The sequence below is a fragment of the Malus domestica genome, chromosome 07 (assembly GCF_042453785.1).
Source record: "Malus domestica chromosome 07, GDT2T_hap1".
NCBI lineage: Eukaryota > Viridiplantae > Streptophyta > Magnoliopsida > Rosales > Rosaceae > Malus > Malus domestica.
In genome coordinates, this window is record NC_091667.1 from 34,069,414 (window position 1) to 34,087,311 (window position 17,898).

The window sequence follows — 17,898 nt, forward strand, 5'->3', positions numbered from 1 at the left end:
GGCTTTATTTGTTTGCAATGTCACTTACTGCCCTTAACGGAACCTAATTCATCTATTATTAACGCAAAGAGTAAAATACCAATTCCTCATGAATTTTCACTTGGTTTTCGATTTTCCCCCTAAATTTTTTAATTAGAAAATTAATGACTTAAACCAACTTTTTTGGTCGATTCCCCCTACCTTTAGTTTTTCATAGATTCCATTAAAAAAACTTTAACTCTTATCACATGCACACCACGTGACACTCATTTGTAGACAAAAGCATCACTTCACTAGACCTTTAGACACAAAAGTTATAGAATCACACATATTTGCACAGGTCAACATTTTAGAAATCTAGGGTTTTCAATTATTTTAAAGATTGAACTACTCTCATATGTTGTTCACATGCTCCCGTTTAACAAAAAATTAAATGAAATTAATGAAAAACTAACAGTAGGAGGAAATCGGCCAAAAAAAAATTAGTTTGAGTACTTAATTTTCCAATTAAAAAGTTTAGGGAGAAAATCGAAAGTTAAGTAAAGTTGATGGGGGAAATTAATAGTTTACTCTAAAAGCAAATGAAACTACTAGCAATACATATACATTCACCTCCAACATCATATAAGTTCAAGGAAATCATCGTTTGGTTGTTCTAATTTATTTTTGAAAGTACATATACAAAATGTAAACACCAGTATACCAGTTGAAATTTCAAATTAATATTTTCATATTATCGAATTAAATTTTCAACCCTAGCAAATGGACTACAAACCCATTGATTTGGTCCTAAACAGTTACATACTAATAACGGGACTCACTATAGACTTTTAATATCAGCGTAAATAACAGGATATTTTCTCGATTTTTTGTTGTTGGCTACTGAGTCGTTACACTGCTTTTAGTTGGTTGCTGTTGAAGACTGAATAATGATACTAGGATTACCTCATTTCATGTGGAGATTGAACAATTCTTTATAGAGTAAAAAATTTAGGTAGGATATGGTCTTAGTAAATTGTGTAGTGATAATAAAACCACCCAGTACACGTTCGTTTGTTTGGGTTTTTGTTTTATGTGTAGGTGGGCAAAACCCACAATCAAATTACATTGAGAAGCGTTTGTAGGTTTGTTTCAGTTTTTCTTTTTCATTTCTCTTCTAATGTTTTAAAAATGTTTAATAATTTTTTTTTAAGATTAAGTAACTAAAATCTCCTAACGTTTTTGTATCATTCCAAATTAATCTCAACTTTTTTCAAACAAGTACATCACCTATAGAAAAATGTTATATCCCTTAAGCCCCAATTAGATTTCTGTTAAATTAAATAGGTTTACTTTGTCTCCAACATCAATAGAAGGTCATGAAACATGACTTCCACCAGGTATTGGTCACCATTTAAATTTTCATGGACGGAAAGAGCATTGAAACTGGGCACAAATTCCTCATATTTAGTTATGTCACTCTTGAAGAAAGCGAAATTGATGAATATTTCCGGTAAAGGCATCATTCAACATATTTGGATGATCGCAATCCAACTAACATACTTGCTAGCCGCACTACCACCTCGTAGCAGCAGCAACCACCCTTGTAATAATGCGGGTGCCGGCACAAATCCCTCTCTCAAAACTGCAGCTTCAATCAGTCAGACCTTCAGCCGTCGGTGTGAGAATCTCTAAGGCTGGGGCCCAATGTTTTGGATGTGAGAATCTTGACTTTATTTGGGACCAATTTTGGTTGATAGTTCATAGTTGGCCTTTGTATGCAAGTGAATGATGTAAAGTGACCAGGCAGAAAACGAGACATGCAGGAAAAACCGGTTACAAAACCCTAAAGTTGGACCAGCATGTGTATGTGTAGTATGAAGAAACATTCAAATTTGAGTAATTAATTTCCTCATTCATCTTGGAAGTTGAAACATTATTTATATATACTAAAACCCAAACTCGGGTGGTACTGTTCATTAACAGTAAATTGACGAAAATGCCCCTCAATTTTTCTTCCTCTCCGTTTTGATGGTGAGTTTTTACAGTAATATGACCGTTTTGCCCTTTTGATTGTACGTGTCTTTCATCCATCCGTGCTTTTTTGTTTTTCTACAGTGAAAAGGCTATTATGCCTTTTTACTCCACCTGTCCGTCATCAATGCATGCTTGGGTTAGGTGTTCTGGACTTTTCTTTTGTCAAGCCCACGTGTTGGTCATCGCGTGGTACTTTGAGTGGGTTTTATTTTGTTCCGTTTTATTTCCTCTCACTTCCATCTTTGTTTCACGGTCGTTCTCACATGTTAAATCCTTTTTGCCTAAAAAATTCCTGCTTCGGGTCGTCGCGAATTTTCGTGTTGTTGCTTTCAGTCGGTGTTTTGTGCAATTCTGCAGCCTGCGGTTGCTTGGAAAATACGAAATCAATGTAAGGTTTTTATTTGCAACCTGTGAAGACATCTGTTTTTAAGGTGAAGATTTTTGAAATTATGTGCTTTTAATTCGAAGGATAGTGTGCTTGCTTATTGTTAATTATTTTTATTTCGTTTTGAATTTGTTAGTTTATCTTTTGTGCATCTAAGTGTATGATTCAATGTTTTAGACTGAATTTTTATGGTTTTGAGTTTGTGGGTTTTTTTGGGTGCATGAGAAAATGTTATCCAATGGTTTGATTCAACATTTTTCCTCAATCTGTTGCAACTTTGCAGTCGCTGCGCCCCTTTGTCAAACTTTGTTTTCTGTTTTTTATTTTTTCTGTGCTGCTTTTGTAAAATTGAAGTAGGAGTTTGACAGATGTTGATGAATCCCGCAGTTTATTGGCGAAGAGAACAACACCTTTTGTAATGTTTGTAGTCATTTATCCACATATTCATAAAGTGGTGTTATTTTTATGGATGATGGTTGTTAATCTTTTGTATTGTTAATTTCGTAGCGTGTGGGTTGCTTGGAGACCACCGGGTTATGCTTTTGTTCATTGGATCACGGTAGAGATGCAAAGGATGCAATTGGTGAATTAGATGGTATGTTTAATATTTGGTTGTTGATTTTTAATATTGGGTTTTCTTAGTTTATATCATTCGAATCCAGCATAAGGGAGAATCATAAGTTCATCAGCAACATTGTTTGTGACGTAGCATAATTAGATGGTATCTGTTTTGAGATGCATATTTCAAAATCTTCCTTATGCAACCTGTGATTTTTCACGAACTAAGACTTGATAACCACATAATATGTCTTGTACATGTGACACGATAACCACATAATATAATCATTCAATCTAAAAGAACTAAGACTTGATCCTATAAAAACAAACACATGTTTTGTGATGTATCCAAAGTTTTGAGAAAAAAAAAAGAGAAAAACACTTACTTAAAAAGCACCCTCTCCAAAATTAAGAACATAAACACACACTAAATTTTCTTAAAACTAAAAACTAGAGGTTCCAGGTTCGAAATATGTTGCTGGTGTGGAAGAAGCCATGTTTGTGGTCAGGAAGAGGTTGAAATGACTCTATGAATCTTCCTGGTCCCGAAATGAATATATAATCTTAATTTACCATCAATTATTTTTCTTTAAAAAAATATAAAAATAAAAAAGTGCCACTCACATGACCCTCATATAGTCTATTCCAGTCACGTGTCCCGGTGCGAGACACATGTGCGACTCCGCAAGACTTTCTCTGTGCACTCATCCAAACCAATCCAACATTCCATTTACCCCACAATACCGCTGGCGCGTAACCGTCATCCACCTCAGCGCGTACAACATAATATCTGCAGTCGTTTCTCAAGCGTTAAACCAGCATCCCTGCAACCACACCAATCTGTGTGCCATTAGGTCCGATCATCTTTTACTGTTCCTCGCTTGGCACGCGTCCTTCGTCGCTGCCGTTTCTGTTTCAGTTCTCTGCTTTTTCTTTCTTTGCTTTCCATTTCTCTTCTCTCTCTCGCCCTCCTCTCAAGTGTTTTGCAAGCATTTCTCCCTTTCTCTTTGTCGCCATGGTCTCCATCACTCTCAAACCTTCGTTTCTTCTATCCCTGTCAAATCTTGGCTTGCTGGAAAACTCTGAAGCAGTTTAAGCTTCTTCAGCTTTTTGATTTGGATTGAAGATGATTTTAAGCCAACAAGTTTAGCGTTTTCTGGTAAGTTGTTTGAATCCTACATCTTGGAGTTTTTGTTTTTATTTTTTCAAATCTATGGGTTTTGTTTTCTTCAATTTTAAAATATTAAAAATTGAATCTTTTCTTTTGGGTAATATTTTTCAATTAGATTATGGTATGGGTTCTGATGAGGCATGCAATTGGGTTTGAGAGTTTTGATTTAATGAGAGAGATAAGGAGTATACTATACACGGAGAGAGGGAGGAAAACGGGAGAGAAGGGACCTTATTTCCTTATTTCCTTTAGGAAATAGGAACAAGTAATTGAGGATACGGTACACCTATAAATAAAGGGTTTAGCCTATTTTCTAAAGCACATCTATTCAACCTTCAATTGGTCTTCTGATAAAGCATCAATCTTCTCTATCTCGAGTCTCAAACCAGAAAACATCAATCTTTTCAATTCTTCTGTAAAAAAATACACCTCTTCTATTTTTTCATCATGCAATCAGGTATATGTTTTTTTATGTTGTTCTTATGTTTTTTTACCGAAATTATCGAATTGTGCACTGGTTATATACACAAAGGCTAAAAAGCTCAATCTTTTCCTAGTTTCTTGTTATACCATTCCACAAAAACTATAACTTTTATTATTATCGGCAACTGATCTCTGATGTTTTTTCTTTTTTGCTTGTCAGATTGGGCGAACTTGCCAACAGATGTTTTGTCTTTGATTTACGACAGGTTGTCTGTTGCATCTGATTGCGTGCAATTCATGGCCGTTTGCAGGTCATGGCGTTGTATGAAAAAGGACAGAAAATATAAACGTGCTAGGTTGACAACTCCAATGGTCTTTGTTTCTGAGAGGAAAGAAAATACATGGAATGCATATGATTTTGTGAACAATCAAGTCCTTGGTTTTCAATTAAAATTACCAAAGACGCGATTTTGTGGGTCTTCCAACGGATGGATAATAACAGTGGAGAATTTTGTTGTAACCCTAAGGAATCCACAATATGATGTTAAAGGGAGGACAGAGAGGCCTTCAATCATTCGCCTTCCTCCACTAAAACCTCAAGTTAATTACAAACTACGAGGTTATGTTAAAGCTCATTCTGACTATTTTGTCATCAAGGCTACGATGTCAGCAGACCCGATCTCAAACTCCAAAGATTGCATTGTTATGGTTCTGTATGAACCTCTTAGTCAATTGGCTTTTATTAGACTTGGTAAAGACACAAGGTGGACTTATATTGATAAGCATGGTGATGAAATCTTTCCATGGATTACAGATGTTGTTCTAATTGAAGATAAGATTTACGCGGTTGATGCTTGGAGCAAACTTTGGGCTTTTGATTCTACTTCCAAATCCATCGTAGATGTACAATTGGTTGCTACTGGCATAGCAGATGAACCTCAGAAGATGTATCTTGTCGGTTCAAAGAAGAAAGGACTATTGCTGATTTACAGATTTAGTGAGTATCGATTGTTTACCCGCGAGTCGAGAAAATTTAGAATTTTTGAATTGAGTTCTAATGATGAGTGGATTGAAAAAAACGACTTGGGTGATCTTGCTTTGTTTCTAGGTGATAATGATCCAATATCTGTAGTGGCTTCAATGCATTCAAGATGTCAGTCAAACTGCATATACTTCGTTAATGATAACGAACGTATAAACTGTCGACATACATTTGATGATTTCGGAGTGTATAATGTCAAAAGTCAAAACGTTACAAAACCTGCACTTTTGAGAAACCCAGTGAAGAGGACAATGTACCCTCCATTTATGTTTCAACCAATTGTTTACATGTAACAATTTATTATTTGTCCCCTAGATTATTATTTTAAAGTTAATTTATGAGATCTTGTTTGGAACGGACACAGGTACATGAACTAGTTGATAGTTGATATATATATTTTTTATTATTAAAAAAATTACAAAATCTAGTACAATTCAAGATAATCAGCTGATAAATTACAAGATGTTGGGAGAGGGCGGGAGGGAGGGGAGGTTCAGTGGATGAATTAGAAAGGGGAAAATGAGTTCAGGAAATAGCATCAATTGTAAGGTTCCGTTTTGGTGGAGACTTGTCTGTAAATTTATGTTTCAACCAATTGTTTACATGTAACAATTTATTATTTGTCCCCTAGATTATTATTTTAAAGTTAATTTATGAGATCTTGTTTGGAACGTACACAGGTACATGAACTAGTTGATATATATATATATATATATATATATATATATATATATATATATCAACTATATATATGACGCCAAATAAAATACGTGCAAAACTCAACAGTTTTGTGCAATAATCAATCACATTCATGCACCAAAAAGAATCATTAAGTCAAATTCATGTAATTCCTTTTCATGTGAGTGCATGGGGCGTGTACTCATGGCTTGGTAGCCGCCACAAAATATGACGCCAGCCATCATATTCTTTGCACCTTTTTCTTAATTTCAAACGAGACAAATTTGACAATCATATCAACTCCTTCACTGTTAAACGTGGACGTAACCACATTGTTAGACCACATTTTCTTTTTAGGTCACTTGAGTTCAAATCAAAAACCACTCTCACAGTACATATATCAAATTGAAGTAGAATATCGCTCAAAAATATTGTCCCTCCACCAAAGCCATTTGCTTCAATGCTACATTGTTTGCTTGATAATATCCAATTACATGCGTTTGCCCTTTTTATTAACATCCCATAAATTAAACTAGCCTATTGCCATAAGGTTTGTGACAATTGGTTTTTTTGATTTTTGATTTGAAAAAAATAGAAAAACAAAATAATAATATATTTTTTGAAAAGATAAAGTTAGTTACGGGAATGGATTTTTTTTGTGAATTTTTATTTTATTTGAAAATTTAATGAGAAATGGCAATTTTAGGATTATGAATATTTCATCATTTTTGCCTTCTCCCTATATATGATAAACCATAATACATAACTGCTAACGTAGTAGAAGGAGAAAATATTACCATGAGAGATAAAATTTGGTAACTCTTTATTTACTTTTTGTCCTCCTTCTTTTCTTCCTTTTTCTCCTCCTTCTTTTCCTCTTTCTTCTCCTCTTTCTTTTCTTCTTTTTTCTCTTCTTTCTTCTCTTCCTTGGCTGGTCCGACAGATACTATGTCTACTTTCCCGACCTTCTTCAACTTCTTCACTACAGCCACTGGATCCATCAGTCCTACAACTGTCAGCTTCTGGTCCTTTATATCTGCCGCGATTGAATCAATCCCTGTTCACGAAATAACCCAAAAACAAAATAAATAAGAGAGAAATAAAGAAGCTTTAATTAGGTTTAATAACAAAAGTGCTTCTGACAACGTTTGGCAGAAAAAAATTCAAAGTAGTTTTAGTTTTTTTTTTTAATTTTAAAACCCTTGTTTTCAATGAAGGCGTTTGTGAATATAAGTGCTTTAAAGAAGGATATCCAAACAGAACCGTATAATTTTGAGAATTTCTTTTTATATTATTGAACTATTGAAGATATAACCAAAACTGAGTAAAGATAAATGAAAATAAATACCAAAAATATCAGCGGCAGCTTCAATGGCTTTCTGCTTTGTTTTGTCATCAGTCATGGTCAGGACCAAAGAAGAAAAAATCGATAATATCGGCGATATCACACAATTAAGTGACATATCACACAATTAAATTTTAGGAAAACTAATGAAAATGGCTTGAAAACTTTGAGTTTTAACGATAAGAACAAAATAAAGGGTAAAATGAATAGTACAATAATTGACTTTTTAGTATAAAAATATGATTTTTCGTTAAAATAAACAGTATCGGGAGTTTTTCGTTAAAATTCCCTTAAATTTTAGGCAAGAATAAGTTTTAACAAATGAGTCATAATTACGTGGATTGATATAAGAACTTTTTGCTGCCAATTTTGACTTATGAGTTGTCAATTATTTTTCTGATTGTTTTGTTGTGTGTCCCACTCATGGTCCGAAATGCCGATAATATCGGCGATATATCGCCGATATTATCGGTTTTTAGGGGAACCAAAATTTTTTTCACTATCCAAATGGTTTTCGGGATAATATCGCGATATTATCGAAATTATCGATAATATCGGAATGGGAATACTCGGAGAAGAACGTCGGAGTTCGCCGAGTTGCAGAGACGAGAAGGAGAGGGAGAAAGACGAGGTTGCTGATGATGATGGGTGTGCGTGTGTGTATGTGGGTCTCGGACCCTCGGTGCAGAGAGAAAGGAGAGAGACGGCGGCGACGAGGGAGAAGTAGAAGCCGATCTGCCGATGTAGGTCTCTGTGCGTGTGTGTGGGAGTGGGAGAAGGATCGAGAGACCTTGGGTCTCTGTGCGTGTGTGTGTGCGTGCGATAGGTGCGTGCGTGCTGCGGTGCAGAGAAGAAAGATGAGGGAGATATGAGAGAAAGTCGAGAGGGAGACAGAAGAAAAAGAAAAGAAAACAAAAAGAAGAAGCAAAGAAGAAGGGAGTCACAGGGGAACAGAGAGAGAAAAGAGAAGAGCGGAGGGGGGGCTGCCACGTGGCCACTTCAGAAAGAAAGGGATCCAATGTTTTGGATCCTGATTGGGTAGTCAAAGAGGACCAATTTGATATATTAAAATGTTTAGGGGATAATTACACAAATATATCTTTATAAATGGGGGTGGGTGTTACATATTGCCCTAAAAAACTCCAAGTAATTACAACATCGTATTAGAATTTTAATTGATCCTTGTTAGATTTGGTTTAGAAATTCTATGTAATTTAGTGATTGTTTCATATTAGGTTTAGATTTGAATTTTTTACTCCATTCAGATTTTAAAGGATTATAATAGATTTAAAAATTTATGAATTTTGATGAAGTTTAATAATTTTAAAAACTTTTATGTAAAATTTTAAGTGAATTCCCTCAAATTTTCAGGGAGCGATTTGAGAATGTTTAAAATATTATGTGAAATATTTCTAATTTTTTCGAGTTTCCCAACTTTTTAAAAATCTCTTAGAATCAATTTCTAAATGAATACATTTGGAATGTATGAATTTCTTAAAAATCATGATCGAATACCCCTTAAACTTTAAAGAATCATTTAAAATCCTGATTAAATGCCCTTAGATTTTTAAGGAGAATTAAAATGTTTATAAGCCCCAATTGGATGTACCTCTTAATTTAACTAATTGACACAACACAACAAAACCAATTAAGATTACAAATTAACACAAAAGACGACTTGATGCGAGGTCATATCTAAAAAACTTGCCGCAATAAGCCCCAATTGGTGTGTTTAAACTTCTTTAATTAATTACTACATATTTTCTACACTCACAATGTTTGTCAGCTCGCTATATAATCAACTTGATAATGTTAAATCCATCATGCAATGCATTTCCTTCGAATTTTTTGTGATAAACTAATAGATAATTGACTAAATAAACATCCTGAAAAGTTTCAATAAAAATTTCTAAGTTTTTCTTACAATTTCCGTGGTTTCCATGTAATTTTTATCGATATCGATATTATCCCGATATTTCCATCGATATTTCCGTGTTTTCGGACTACCGATATTTCCGATATTACCGATATTTAATACCTTGGTCCCACTAATGCATCAATTGCAAATCATGAAAATTTATCGATCCTGATTTCCTATTAAAAGTAGGAGATACAAATATTATTATAGAGTAAACTGCCGATTTGCTCCCTGAACTATCACCCAACTTTCAATTTGCCCCCTGAACTTTTTAATTAGAAAATTAAGGACTTAAACTAATTTTTTTGGCCGATTTCCCCCCTACCGTTAGTTTTTCATAAATTTCATCCAAATTAACGTTAACTCTTATCATGTGCAAACCACATAACTCTCATTTGTGGACAAAAGCGTCATTCACTAGACCTTCAGACAGAAAAGCTATAAAATCACACATATTTGCATAGGTTTATATTTTAGAAATCTAAGGTTTTCAATTATTTTAAAGAATGAAGTGACCGAACTACCCACACATGTTGTGCATATGCTTCCATTTAACAGAAATTTGGATGCAATAAATGAAAAATTAACAGCAGGGGGCAAATTGGCCAAAAAAATTAGTTTAAGTCCTTAATTTTCCAATTAAAAAGTTCAAGGGGCAAATCAAAAGTTGGGTGATAGTTCAGGGGGCAAATTGGCAGTTTACTCTATTATTATAACAAAAACATGTGTTGGAAGAAGAGAAAATTTGACCATATGAACTATTAAATTAACATTTGAAATCTCCATTAGAAATGCTCTTGCAACCTCACAAGAACATGCCTGTCAAACTAACATTTATCGATCCCGAAGGTGCATCGCCACCCTCCACGTGTCCAGGATATTTTCGTTGGTTATAGGAGTATATTAGGTCGTGGACCCACACAAGGATCACTACTAGAGACATGGTAGAGATGACCAAGCAGCCCGACTATAGAAGGAACATTCTCTTCTTCTTTGTTTTCCTCTCTTTTCATTTCCTTCTATTTGAATGATTACGATTAAGTCATGTTAATATTTTGTATTAAATTTTTATAAAACAAAAAACAAAGTATGAGAGGAGGAAAGAAAATGAGGGAATAGGGCTTTATTTGACTACTGTTAGGGCATGCATCCATATTGGAGTGGTCTGTGATACCATTTAAAAAAAAAAATCAAGTTTTGAATTTTTTTTTTTTAACAAACGATATTGTCTACACTAAAAGGGAAGAGGTGAGCTTAGTCTCATAACGGGCTATGAATAATGTGGTTCAAATTTGCTTTTTACGAGAAACGAACATACGACCTTTCACTTACAAGTGAAAAGAAATATCACTTTTTGATTCAAAATTTCATGATGCATTGAAAAAGATAAAGATAGACCGGTATGGATGTGCTAAGTATCTAGTATATATGTATACATGTAATGATTAGCAAAGGAGATCTTTCTGTTGCCCTTTTACTTGTTTTTCTAATTTGTAAAAATAATTGTTGCTTTCCTTACCTACAATTATCCGTGATTAATATAGAAAGAACCAATATAATAAGAAGAAAATGAAACAGTTGACACAGCTGGTGACTTTGGAATGCAGGAATAAGGGGTCAGTTGTCTGCTTTTTCTTTCTTTGCTTTCCATTTCTCTTCTCTCTCTCTCTCGCCCTCCTCTCAAGTGTTTTGCAAGCATTTCTCCCTTTCTCTTTGTCGCCATGGTCTCCATCACTCTCAAACCTTCGTTTCTATCCCTGTCAAATATTGGCTTGCTGGAAAACTCTGAAGCAGTTTAAGCTTCTTCAGCTTTTTGCTTTGGATTGAAGATGATTTTAAGCCTACAAGGTTAACGTTTTCTGGTAAGTTGTTTGAATCCTTCATCTCGGAGTTTTTATTTTTATTTTTTCAAATCTATGGGTTTTGTTTTCTTCAATTTTAAAATATTAAAAATTGAATCTTTTCTTTTGGGTAATATTTTCCAATTAGATTATGGTAAGGGTTCTGATGAGGCATGGAATTGGGTTTGAGAGTTTTGATTTAATGAGAGAGATAAGGGTGAGGGAAAAACGGGAGAGAAGGTATGTGTGCGCTCGTATATTCCTATTTCCTTGTTTCCTTGTATATTCCTATTTCCCTATTTCCTTATTTCCTTTAGGAAATAGGAACAAGTAATTGAGGATACGGTACACCTATAAATAAAGGGTTTAGCCTATTTTCTAAAGCACATCTATTCAACCTTCAATTGGTCTTCTGATAAAGCATCAATCGTCTCTATCTCGAGTCTCAACCCAGAAAACAGAAAACATCAATCTTTTCAAATCTTCTGTAAAAAAATACACCTCTTCTATTTTTTCATCATGCAATCAGGTATATGCTTTTTTCTGTTGTTCTTATGTTTTTTTACCGAAATTATCGAATTGTGCACTGGTTATATACACAAAGGCTAAAAAGCTCAATCTTTTCCTAGTTTCTTGTTATACCATTCCACAAAAACTATAACTTTTATTATCATCGGCAACTGATCTCTGATGTTTTTTCTTTTTTGCTTGTCAGATTGGGCGAACTTGCCAACAGATGTTTTGTCTTTGATTTACGACAGGTTGCCTGTTGCATCAGATTGCGTACAATTCATGGCCGTTTGCAGGTCATGGCGGTGTATGAAAAAGGACGGAAAATATAAACGAGCTAGGTTGACAACTCCAATGGTCTTTGTTTCTGAGAGGAAAGAAAATACATGGAATGCATATGATTTTGTGAACAATCAAGTCCTTGGTTTTCAATTAAAATTACCAAAGACGCGATTTTGTGGATCTTCCAACGGATGGATAATAACAGTGGATAATTTTGTTGTAACCCTAAGGAATCCACAATATGATGTTAAAGGGAGGACAGAGAGACCTTCTATCATTCGTCTTCCTCCACTAAAACCTCAAATTAATGGACAAATAAGAGGTTATGCTAAAGCTCATTCTGACTATTTTGTCATCAAGGCTACGATGTCGGCAGACCCGATCTCAAACTCCAAAGATTGCATTGTTATGGTTCTGTATGAGCCTCTTAGTCAATTGGCTTTTATTAGGCTTGGTAAAGACACAAGGTGGACTTATATTGATAAGCATGGTGATGAAATCTATCTGTGGATTAAAGATGCTCTTCTAATTGAAGATAAGATTTACGCCGTCGATAGTCGGAGCAGACTTTGGGCTTTTGAATCTACATCCAAATCCACCGTAGATGTACAATTGGTTGCTACTGGAATAGCAGATCGGCCTCAAAAAATGTATCTTGTCGGTTCAAAGAAGAAAGGACTATTGATGATTTACAGATTTAGTGAGTATCGACGGTTTACCCGCGAGTCGAGGAAGTTTAGAATTTATGAATTGAGTTCTAATGACGAGTGGATTGAGAAAAACGACTTAGGTGATATTGCTTTGTTTGTGGGTGATAACGATTCAGTATCTGTAGTGGCTTCAATGCATTCAAGATGTCAGTCAAACTGCATATACTTCGTTAATGACAACGATGGTATACAGTGTCAGCATACATTTGACGACTTCGGGGTGTATAATGTCAAAAGTCAAAGCGTTACAAAACCTGCACGTTTGAGGAACCCAGTGAAGAGGACGAGGTACCCTCCATTTATGTTTCAACCAATTGTTTACATGTAACAGTTTATTACTAGAATATGTTACCCGCGCGTTGTTGCGGGATAAAGAATTGTAAGAAAGATTATGTTTGAATGATATAAAAGAATGCTCATTGTGATAGAAGATTAATAATATTTACATTGAAAACGTTAGAAAGATGTTCACGTACCAAAAATTAAATAAAGCCGAGTTACAAAAAATCGTAGCTCAATGGAATACAACTTTTCAGCAAAGAATTGACTAAACCAAAAACCAAAAACATGAAAATCAAACTTTGAGAACCAATTCTCTTCCCAAGCTTCAAAATCGAATTCAATCAACTTAATTACACTGACGAATCAATATGCTAGGATCAACTCAAACAACCCAACACCCCTACATTTGGTAATACAGAACCTATTTGACCTCATAAAAATCAAATATGCATAGGAATAGAACATTTTCCAAAGTATAAAATCCAAACGAAATTTCTGACCTCTTCTTCTCCTTGAGCATTTTCAAAAGCTTTCTTGCAAATTGAATTGGCAACACACCGTTGATGCTGTTGATGTTGATATGTAGCTGTTTATCCAAGGAACACATAAAATAAAAACAAAGCGAAAGATAGTTATTTAGTGAGAGTCGATAATCTCATTTTTGCCTCAAGAGAAGCAAAATCGAAATATACAACTAACCAAAAATAAATTTTTAAAAAAATCTCTCTCAAAATGTGGAGCTACCTGATTAAGTGGGTTCTTTGGCATTCCATACTCAGCAGCTAGAAAACCAAAAACATGTCATGCATTGCAGAGAAAGTTAATGGGATAAACGTCATGTTTATCAATTATATTTGCATGATAGAAGCTGCTGGAATAAATTTAATCATATTCATTACCCAATCTGGAAAATTTAAAATGTAAACACACAAAAGATATACTTATTATATTTCTTTCTTTGGTAAGTGCTTCGCAGACAATCACACATTTTTTTCCTCTTATTTTGGAAGAAGTATACCATCTGCAATTTTGTTAAAATAAATAATATAATATAATATTAGAACAATGCCCTTAAACCATGAACATTTAATGTGGAGAAATTGGAAGTTGAAATAAGTGGAACATGGGACAGAGGAGCAAATGCAAAGAATATTGTGATCAAAATCGGAACTCAGTGAGACTTCAACAGAAAGATTAGTGGAAAATGCACTCACACACCAACTTGAAAGAAAACAGTGTCAAATAATTGTGTCAGGAATAGAAAAATGCAAACTTTGTATGGAAAGTAAAGATTTACTTGCAGACCGGCAGCAACAAAAGCAAACGGAATACAACAGGAGTTACTGCAATAGTGAGAGGGAGGGAGAGAGATTAAAGATGAGTGATCAGTTAAAGCTATAATTTTTTAAGCGTGTTCTGCAATATGAATCATTCAGTTATCACAATAACATGCTTGAAATAAACAATATCCATAATCGTGGTATAAAAGAAAAAAAAAACAGAGATGCAATATCACCAACATTCATGATTATTATCCAGAATCGCTAAAGTAAACAGAAAATCAAATTAACACCTCTCTATTTCTAATCCATCTTCATATTGTATTGTGATAAGGTTTATACTAAACAATGTTTCCACCAAAATTTAATAACAAAAAGATCACAGTAGAAGTTAACATGAGAGAAAGAGTTGACCTCTACCTCTTATATGTTGATCCTACCAATCCCCTGTATACTTTATCTCTTTTAAGTCCACCTGTTAAAAGAAGAAAAAAAACACAAAATTTGCAACACAATTTGAACAAAAACAGAGTTCTCAATTTGTGAAAACTTTAGTTTCATGTAAAGAAATTGTGTTCTAATTTTAGGGCTTAACTATGCAATATTTGGATTTGCATTTAGCTCAAATAAGTAAGATAAACTGATAAAGCAAAGGATAAAAACAAAATCTATATCGATTTCATTATCCATTCAAAAGGACATTTGAACAAAAAAGATTTTTATTCATCCAAAGAGAAACTAAAAAATTAGTTAACTAATCTTTACATTTGAATAGTGTACGTAGATAGTTTTCTTACCAATGCATCAACCAATATGCAGTGCAAATGAGAACATTGAATATCAGATTTGAAAACTTTTTGTCTCCACATTTTGCTAACACAAACTCTAAATTTTTTGCTAGCTTCAAATGGACCCAAACTTTGGATTGGAAATATACTCATTTCGATCTGAAATTGAAAATTTATATTTTGTTAGTCCAACAATGTATAAATGCATTCATGTAGCATGTCTCCAAATAACAATACTACCCATTCAAAAAGGCAAAAACAAAAAACTAAAGTGAAATATTAAAACTTGAAAAAGAGAGGTAAAAGAGTTTAGTTGCTTCCAAAAGTGCAAGCGATCAATTTGTTTTCTATGAAACTGTAAAAAAGTAGCATAACAAATAAGGACACGATGGATGATTTGTTTTCTATGGATATAGCTGATGTTGATCATAGTTTTGCTCAACATAAACAGAAAATATGGTAGCTTTCAACTACATTGCTACACAAACAGAAAATTTGTTTTCTATGGGGTGCCCCACCGAAACTTGTATAGAAACATATCACTCATGTTTCATGACCAACTTTCGATTGTATAAAAACAATCAAATAATCCTCAACGTTGAAAGAATAAAGGAAGAAGCAAAGTTTACAACAATGTCAGCAGTTGCTTCGATTAGTAAAAACAACATTATGCACATGTGTGGTTAAGGCTTCACTCTTTCGCATTATACCTAGGTATTAGGCTAGTCAATGTAATCATGAGTTTAGAAATTAATTGACCTCAACGTTGAAGCACATCTGCAAACATTCATAGCACATTGCAAATTGTTGCTCTGGGTCACCACCAATCAAAGACCCTGCCTGCACACATAAATATGTGATCATGAATGAATCTTTGATACAAAAATAAAATTATTCTCTTAGTTCCGTGAAAACAAAGTAACAGAACTTTTGCCTTACTAACCAAGTCCTTTTAATGTCGACAGATTCAATATTCACCCTATCAATCAACCTCGGAATAGCTGCTCCCAGAATAGGCAAACAATTTACCCTAAGCATGCAGAGAAAGTACTCCAGACCTACCAATACAATTATATGTATTAAATACAAATTGAACCTAATCAGATAATAAGACATCCATTTAAAGTTTTGTATCATCTCTATCTTACATGGACAGTCTCATTCTCCTCTGACATGTCTCCGTCGCAAAAGCAACTCAATCCCTTGGCAAAAGACCAAATAAGAAAACAAATAATTTTTTATCATCTTAAAAACCAAAAAAATGAAGACTCCTTACCAAGAAGATAAGTTCAATTTCATCACCCGAACTCCTAGCTTTCTTTGGAACACTCATTTTTATCCTTGAAAGTAACTCTTCAGAAAGGCAAAACCCTCTTGAGAAATCTTCATTAGCAGCAGCAGGGACCGTTCAAAGTTAAATCAAATAAAAAAGAACCCTTAACTAAAAAAGTGGAACAAAGAAATAAACAAATAACAAACCTCATAGCCAGCAAGGAATTGTATACTCTGTACTACAGCATGCTTCGAATTTGAAGTGCAGAAGATTAAAATCTCTAATCTGGAAAAAAAAGAAAAAAGAAAAAAAAAAAGTAACCAATCCCAATTGATTACCTCAGATAGTCTATTTCACATTCTTATACACATGACAAACCAAAAAGCATTCAAAACATATTGATAATCTAAAAAAAGCCCAAAAAAATGTTTAATACATTTTCTCAAACAGGTGGTAAGCACTGACAACAGGAAATAAAATCAAACACCACATCAATCCAAAACCCAAATTTTATTTCATTTTCTTCGCATCAGATCCCCAAATCAAAATGGATCTGACCCCAGAAGAGCTCCAATTTCTCAACATCCCAGATCAATTTCAAAAATTAAATAGATTTAAATTCGGATATAGGAAACAATGAATGAAAGAAATCATATAAGAAATATACATACACTGCAGAGATCATTTAATATAAAAAATCAAGATGCTCAGAGACTCAACACAGACACTATTCATACTAAGAATTCTTAGATACCCGTTGAAATTAATTAAATAAAAAAATTTCAGGGCAGCCAATTTATACCTCCGATATTCTGAGCTCCGTGTCCCTTGACTTGGTTCATCTTCGAATCCATTTATTGGTCCTTCACAGACTTTGCCGAGTACAAACTGCAAACATAAACAACACCCATTATACCTTTTTCAGATGGATTTTAGAGAGAGGCGAGAGAGAGATTAGGGTTTAAGAGCAATAATAAAAACTAATTTTATGCTGAGATGACCCAGTGAAGCAATTGTGGTAGGCGTCTCTCAGATTTGCACAGGGAGAAGCGAAAGAAGAAGAAGAAGGTAGAGAGAGGATGGTCGATAGCTTACCCGGTGTTTGAGAGTGACAGAAGGCAAGTTGAGAGCAACGGAAGCAGAGATTTGCGAAAGAGAGAACTGGAAACGGATGGAAAAATCGAGAAGCTGCAGTCGAAGTAGAGGTTAAGACGATGATGGACGCGTGGCCAACGTGGACAAATGCGTAATTTCACTATGCCAAGACGTAAAAACAACGGGGCAAGGAAAGTTGAATGAGGGCAATTTCGTCATTTTACTGCTGGTAAACAGTACTTTTCCACCGGGTTTTAGTATATAGATAATGTCCCTTAGAATATTACTAGCAAGTGTACCTGCGCGTTGTTGCGGTGTTTGA

The 17,898-nt window shown here is 34.3% G+C and overlaps 3 protein-coding genes and 1 long non-coding RNA gene across 8 annotated transcripts; 2 read left to right on the plus strand and 2 right to left on the minus strand.

The window, feature by feature from the left end:
• The first annotated feature begins 1,344 nt into the window (after nucleotides 1-1,344).
• Nucleotides 1,345-5,933, plus strand: LOC139187645 (probable F-box protein At1g44080). Its single transcript, XM_070825830.1, has 4 exons — nucleotides 1,345-1,358; nucleotides 2,738-2,795; nucleotides 2,888-2,975; nucleotides 4,753-5,933. The coding sequence occupies exons 1-4, from the start codon at nucleotides 1,345-1,347 to the stop codon at nucleotides 5,865-5,867; spliced, it is 1,275 nt and encodes a 424-aa protein (XP_070681931.1). The 3' UTR covers nucleotides 5,868-5,933.
• Nucleotides 5,934-6,889: 956 nt separating this feature from the next.
• On the minus strand, nucleotides 6,890-7,703 carry LOC103422887 (heavy metal-associated isoprenylated plant protein 39-like). The gene is made up of 2 exons (XM_008360948.4): nucleotides 7,601-7,703; nucleotides 6,890-7,309 (listed from the first exon to the last, which is right to left on the minus strand). The coding sequence occupies exons 1-2, from the start codon at nucleotides 7,653-7,655 to the stop codon at nucleotides 7,080-7,082; spliced, it is 285 nt and encodes a 94-aa protein (XP_008359170.2). The 5' UTR covers nucleotides 7,656-7,703; the 3' UTR covers nucleotides 6,890-7,079.
• A 3,395-nt stretch (nucleotides 7,704-11,098) lies between these two features.
• Nucleotides 11,099-13,288, plus strand: LOC103440124 (F-box protein At2g26160-like). Of its 2 annotated transcripts, none has more exons than XR_011583163.1 (2): nucleotides 11,099-11,377; nucleotides 12,072-13,288. XR_011583163.1 is itself a non-coding variant. In XM_029106157.2 (2 exons), exons 1-2 carry the CDS (start codon nucleotides 11,876-11,878, stop codon nucleotides 13,184-13,186), a joined length of 1,125 nt encoding a protein of 374 aa, XP_028961990.1. In that variant the 5' UTR covers nucleotides 11,748-11,875; the 3' UTR covers nucleotides 13,187-13,288. The 2 variants fall into 2 exon arrangements, 1 of the variants encoding a protein (XP_028961990.1); XM_029106157.2 differs by lacking the exon at nucleotides 11,099-11,377 and adding an exon at nucleotides 11,748-11,885.
• On the minus strand, nucleotides 13,284-17,707 carry LOC103413075 (uncharacterized). 4 transcript variants are annotated; one of them, XR_003775057.2, is made up of 11 exons: nucleotides 17,577-17,707; nucleotides 17,284-17,369; nucleotides 16,688-16,766; nucleotides 16,485-16,591; nucleotides 16,357-16,410; nucleotides 16,152-16,266; nucleotides 15,968-16,048; nucleotides 15,218-15,367; nucleotides 14,841-14,895; nucleotides 13,885-13,922; nucleotides 13,284-13,726 (listed from the first exon to the last, which is right to left on the minus strand). It is a non-coding gene; the product is annotated as an uncharacterized lncRNA (long non-coding RNA). The 4 variants fall into 4 exon arrangements; XR_011583164.1 differs by lacking the exon at nucleotides 15,218-15,367 and having other exon boundaries at nucleotides 16,688-16,761; XR_003775058.2 differs by lacking the exon at nucleotides 15,218-15,367.
• Nucleotides 17,708-17,898: the final 191 nt, after the last annotated feature.

Coding starts and splice junctions, on each gene's coding strand:
- LOC103422887 (XM_008360948.4), bottom strand. CDS start 7,655: ATGACTGATGACAAAACAAAGCAGAAAGCCATTGAAGCTGCCGCTGAT. Junction 7,310..7,600: donor AGCTGCCGCTGATATTTTTG/GTATTTATTTTC, acceptor TTTCGTGAACAG/GGATTGATTCAATCGCGGCA.
- LOC139187645 (XM_070825830.1), top strand. Junction 2,796..2,887: donor CGAAGAGAACAACACCTTTT/GTAATGTTTGTA, acceptor TTAATTTCGTAG/CGTGTGGGTTGCTTGGAGAC. Junction 2,976..4,752: donor TGCAATTGGTGAATTAGATG/GTATGTTTAATA, acceptor TTTGCTTGTCAG/ATTGGGCGAACTTGCCAACA.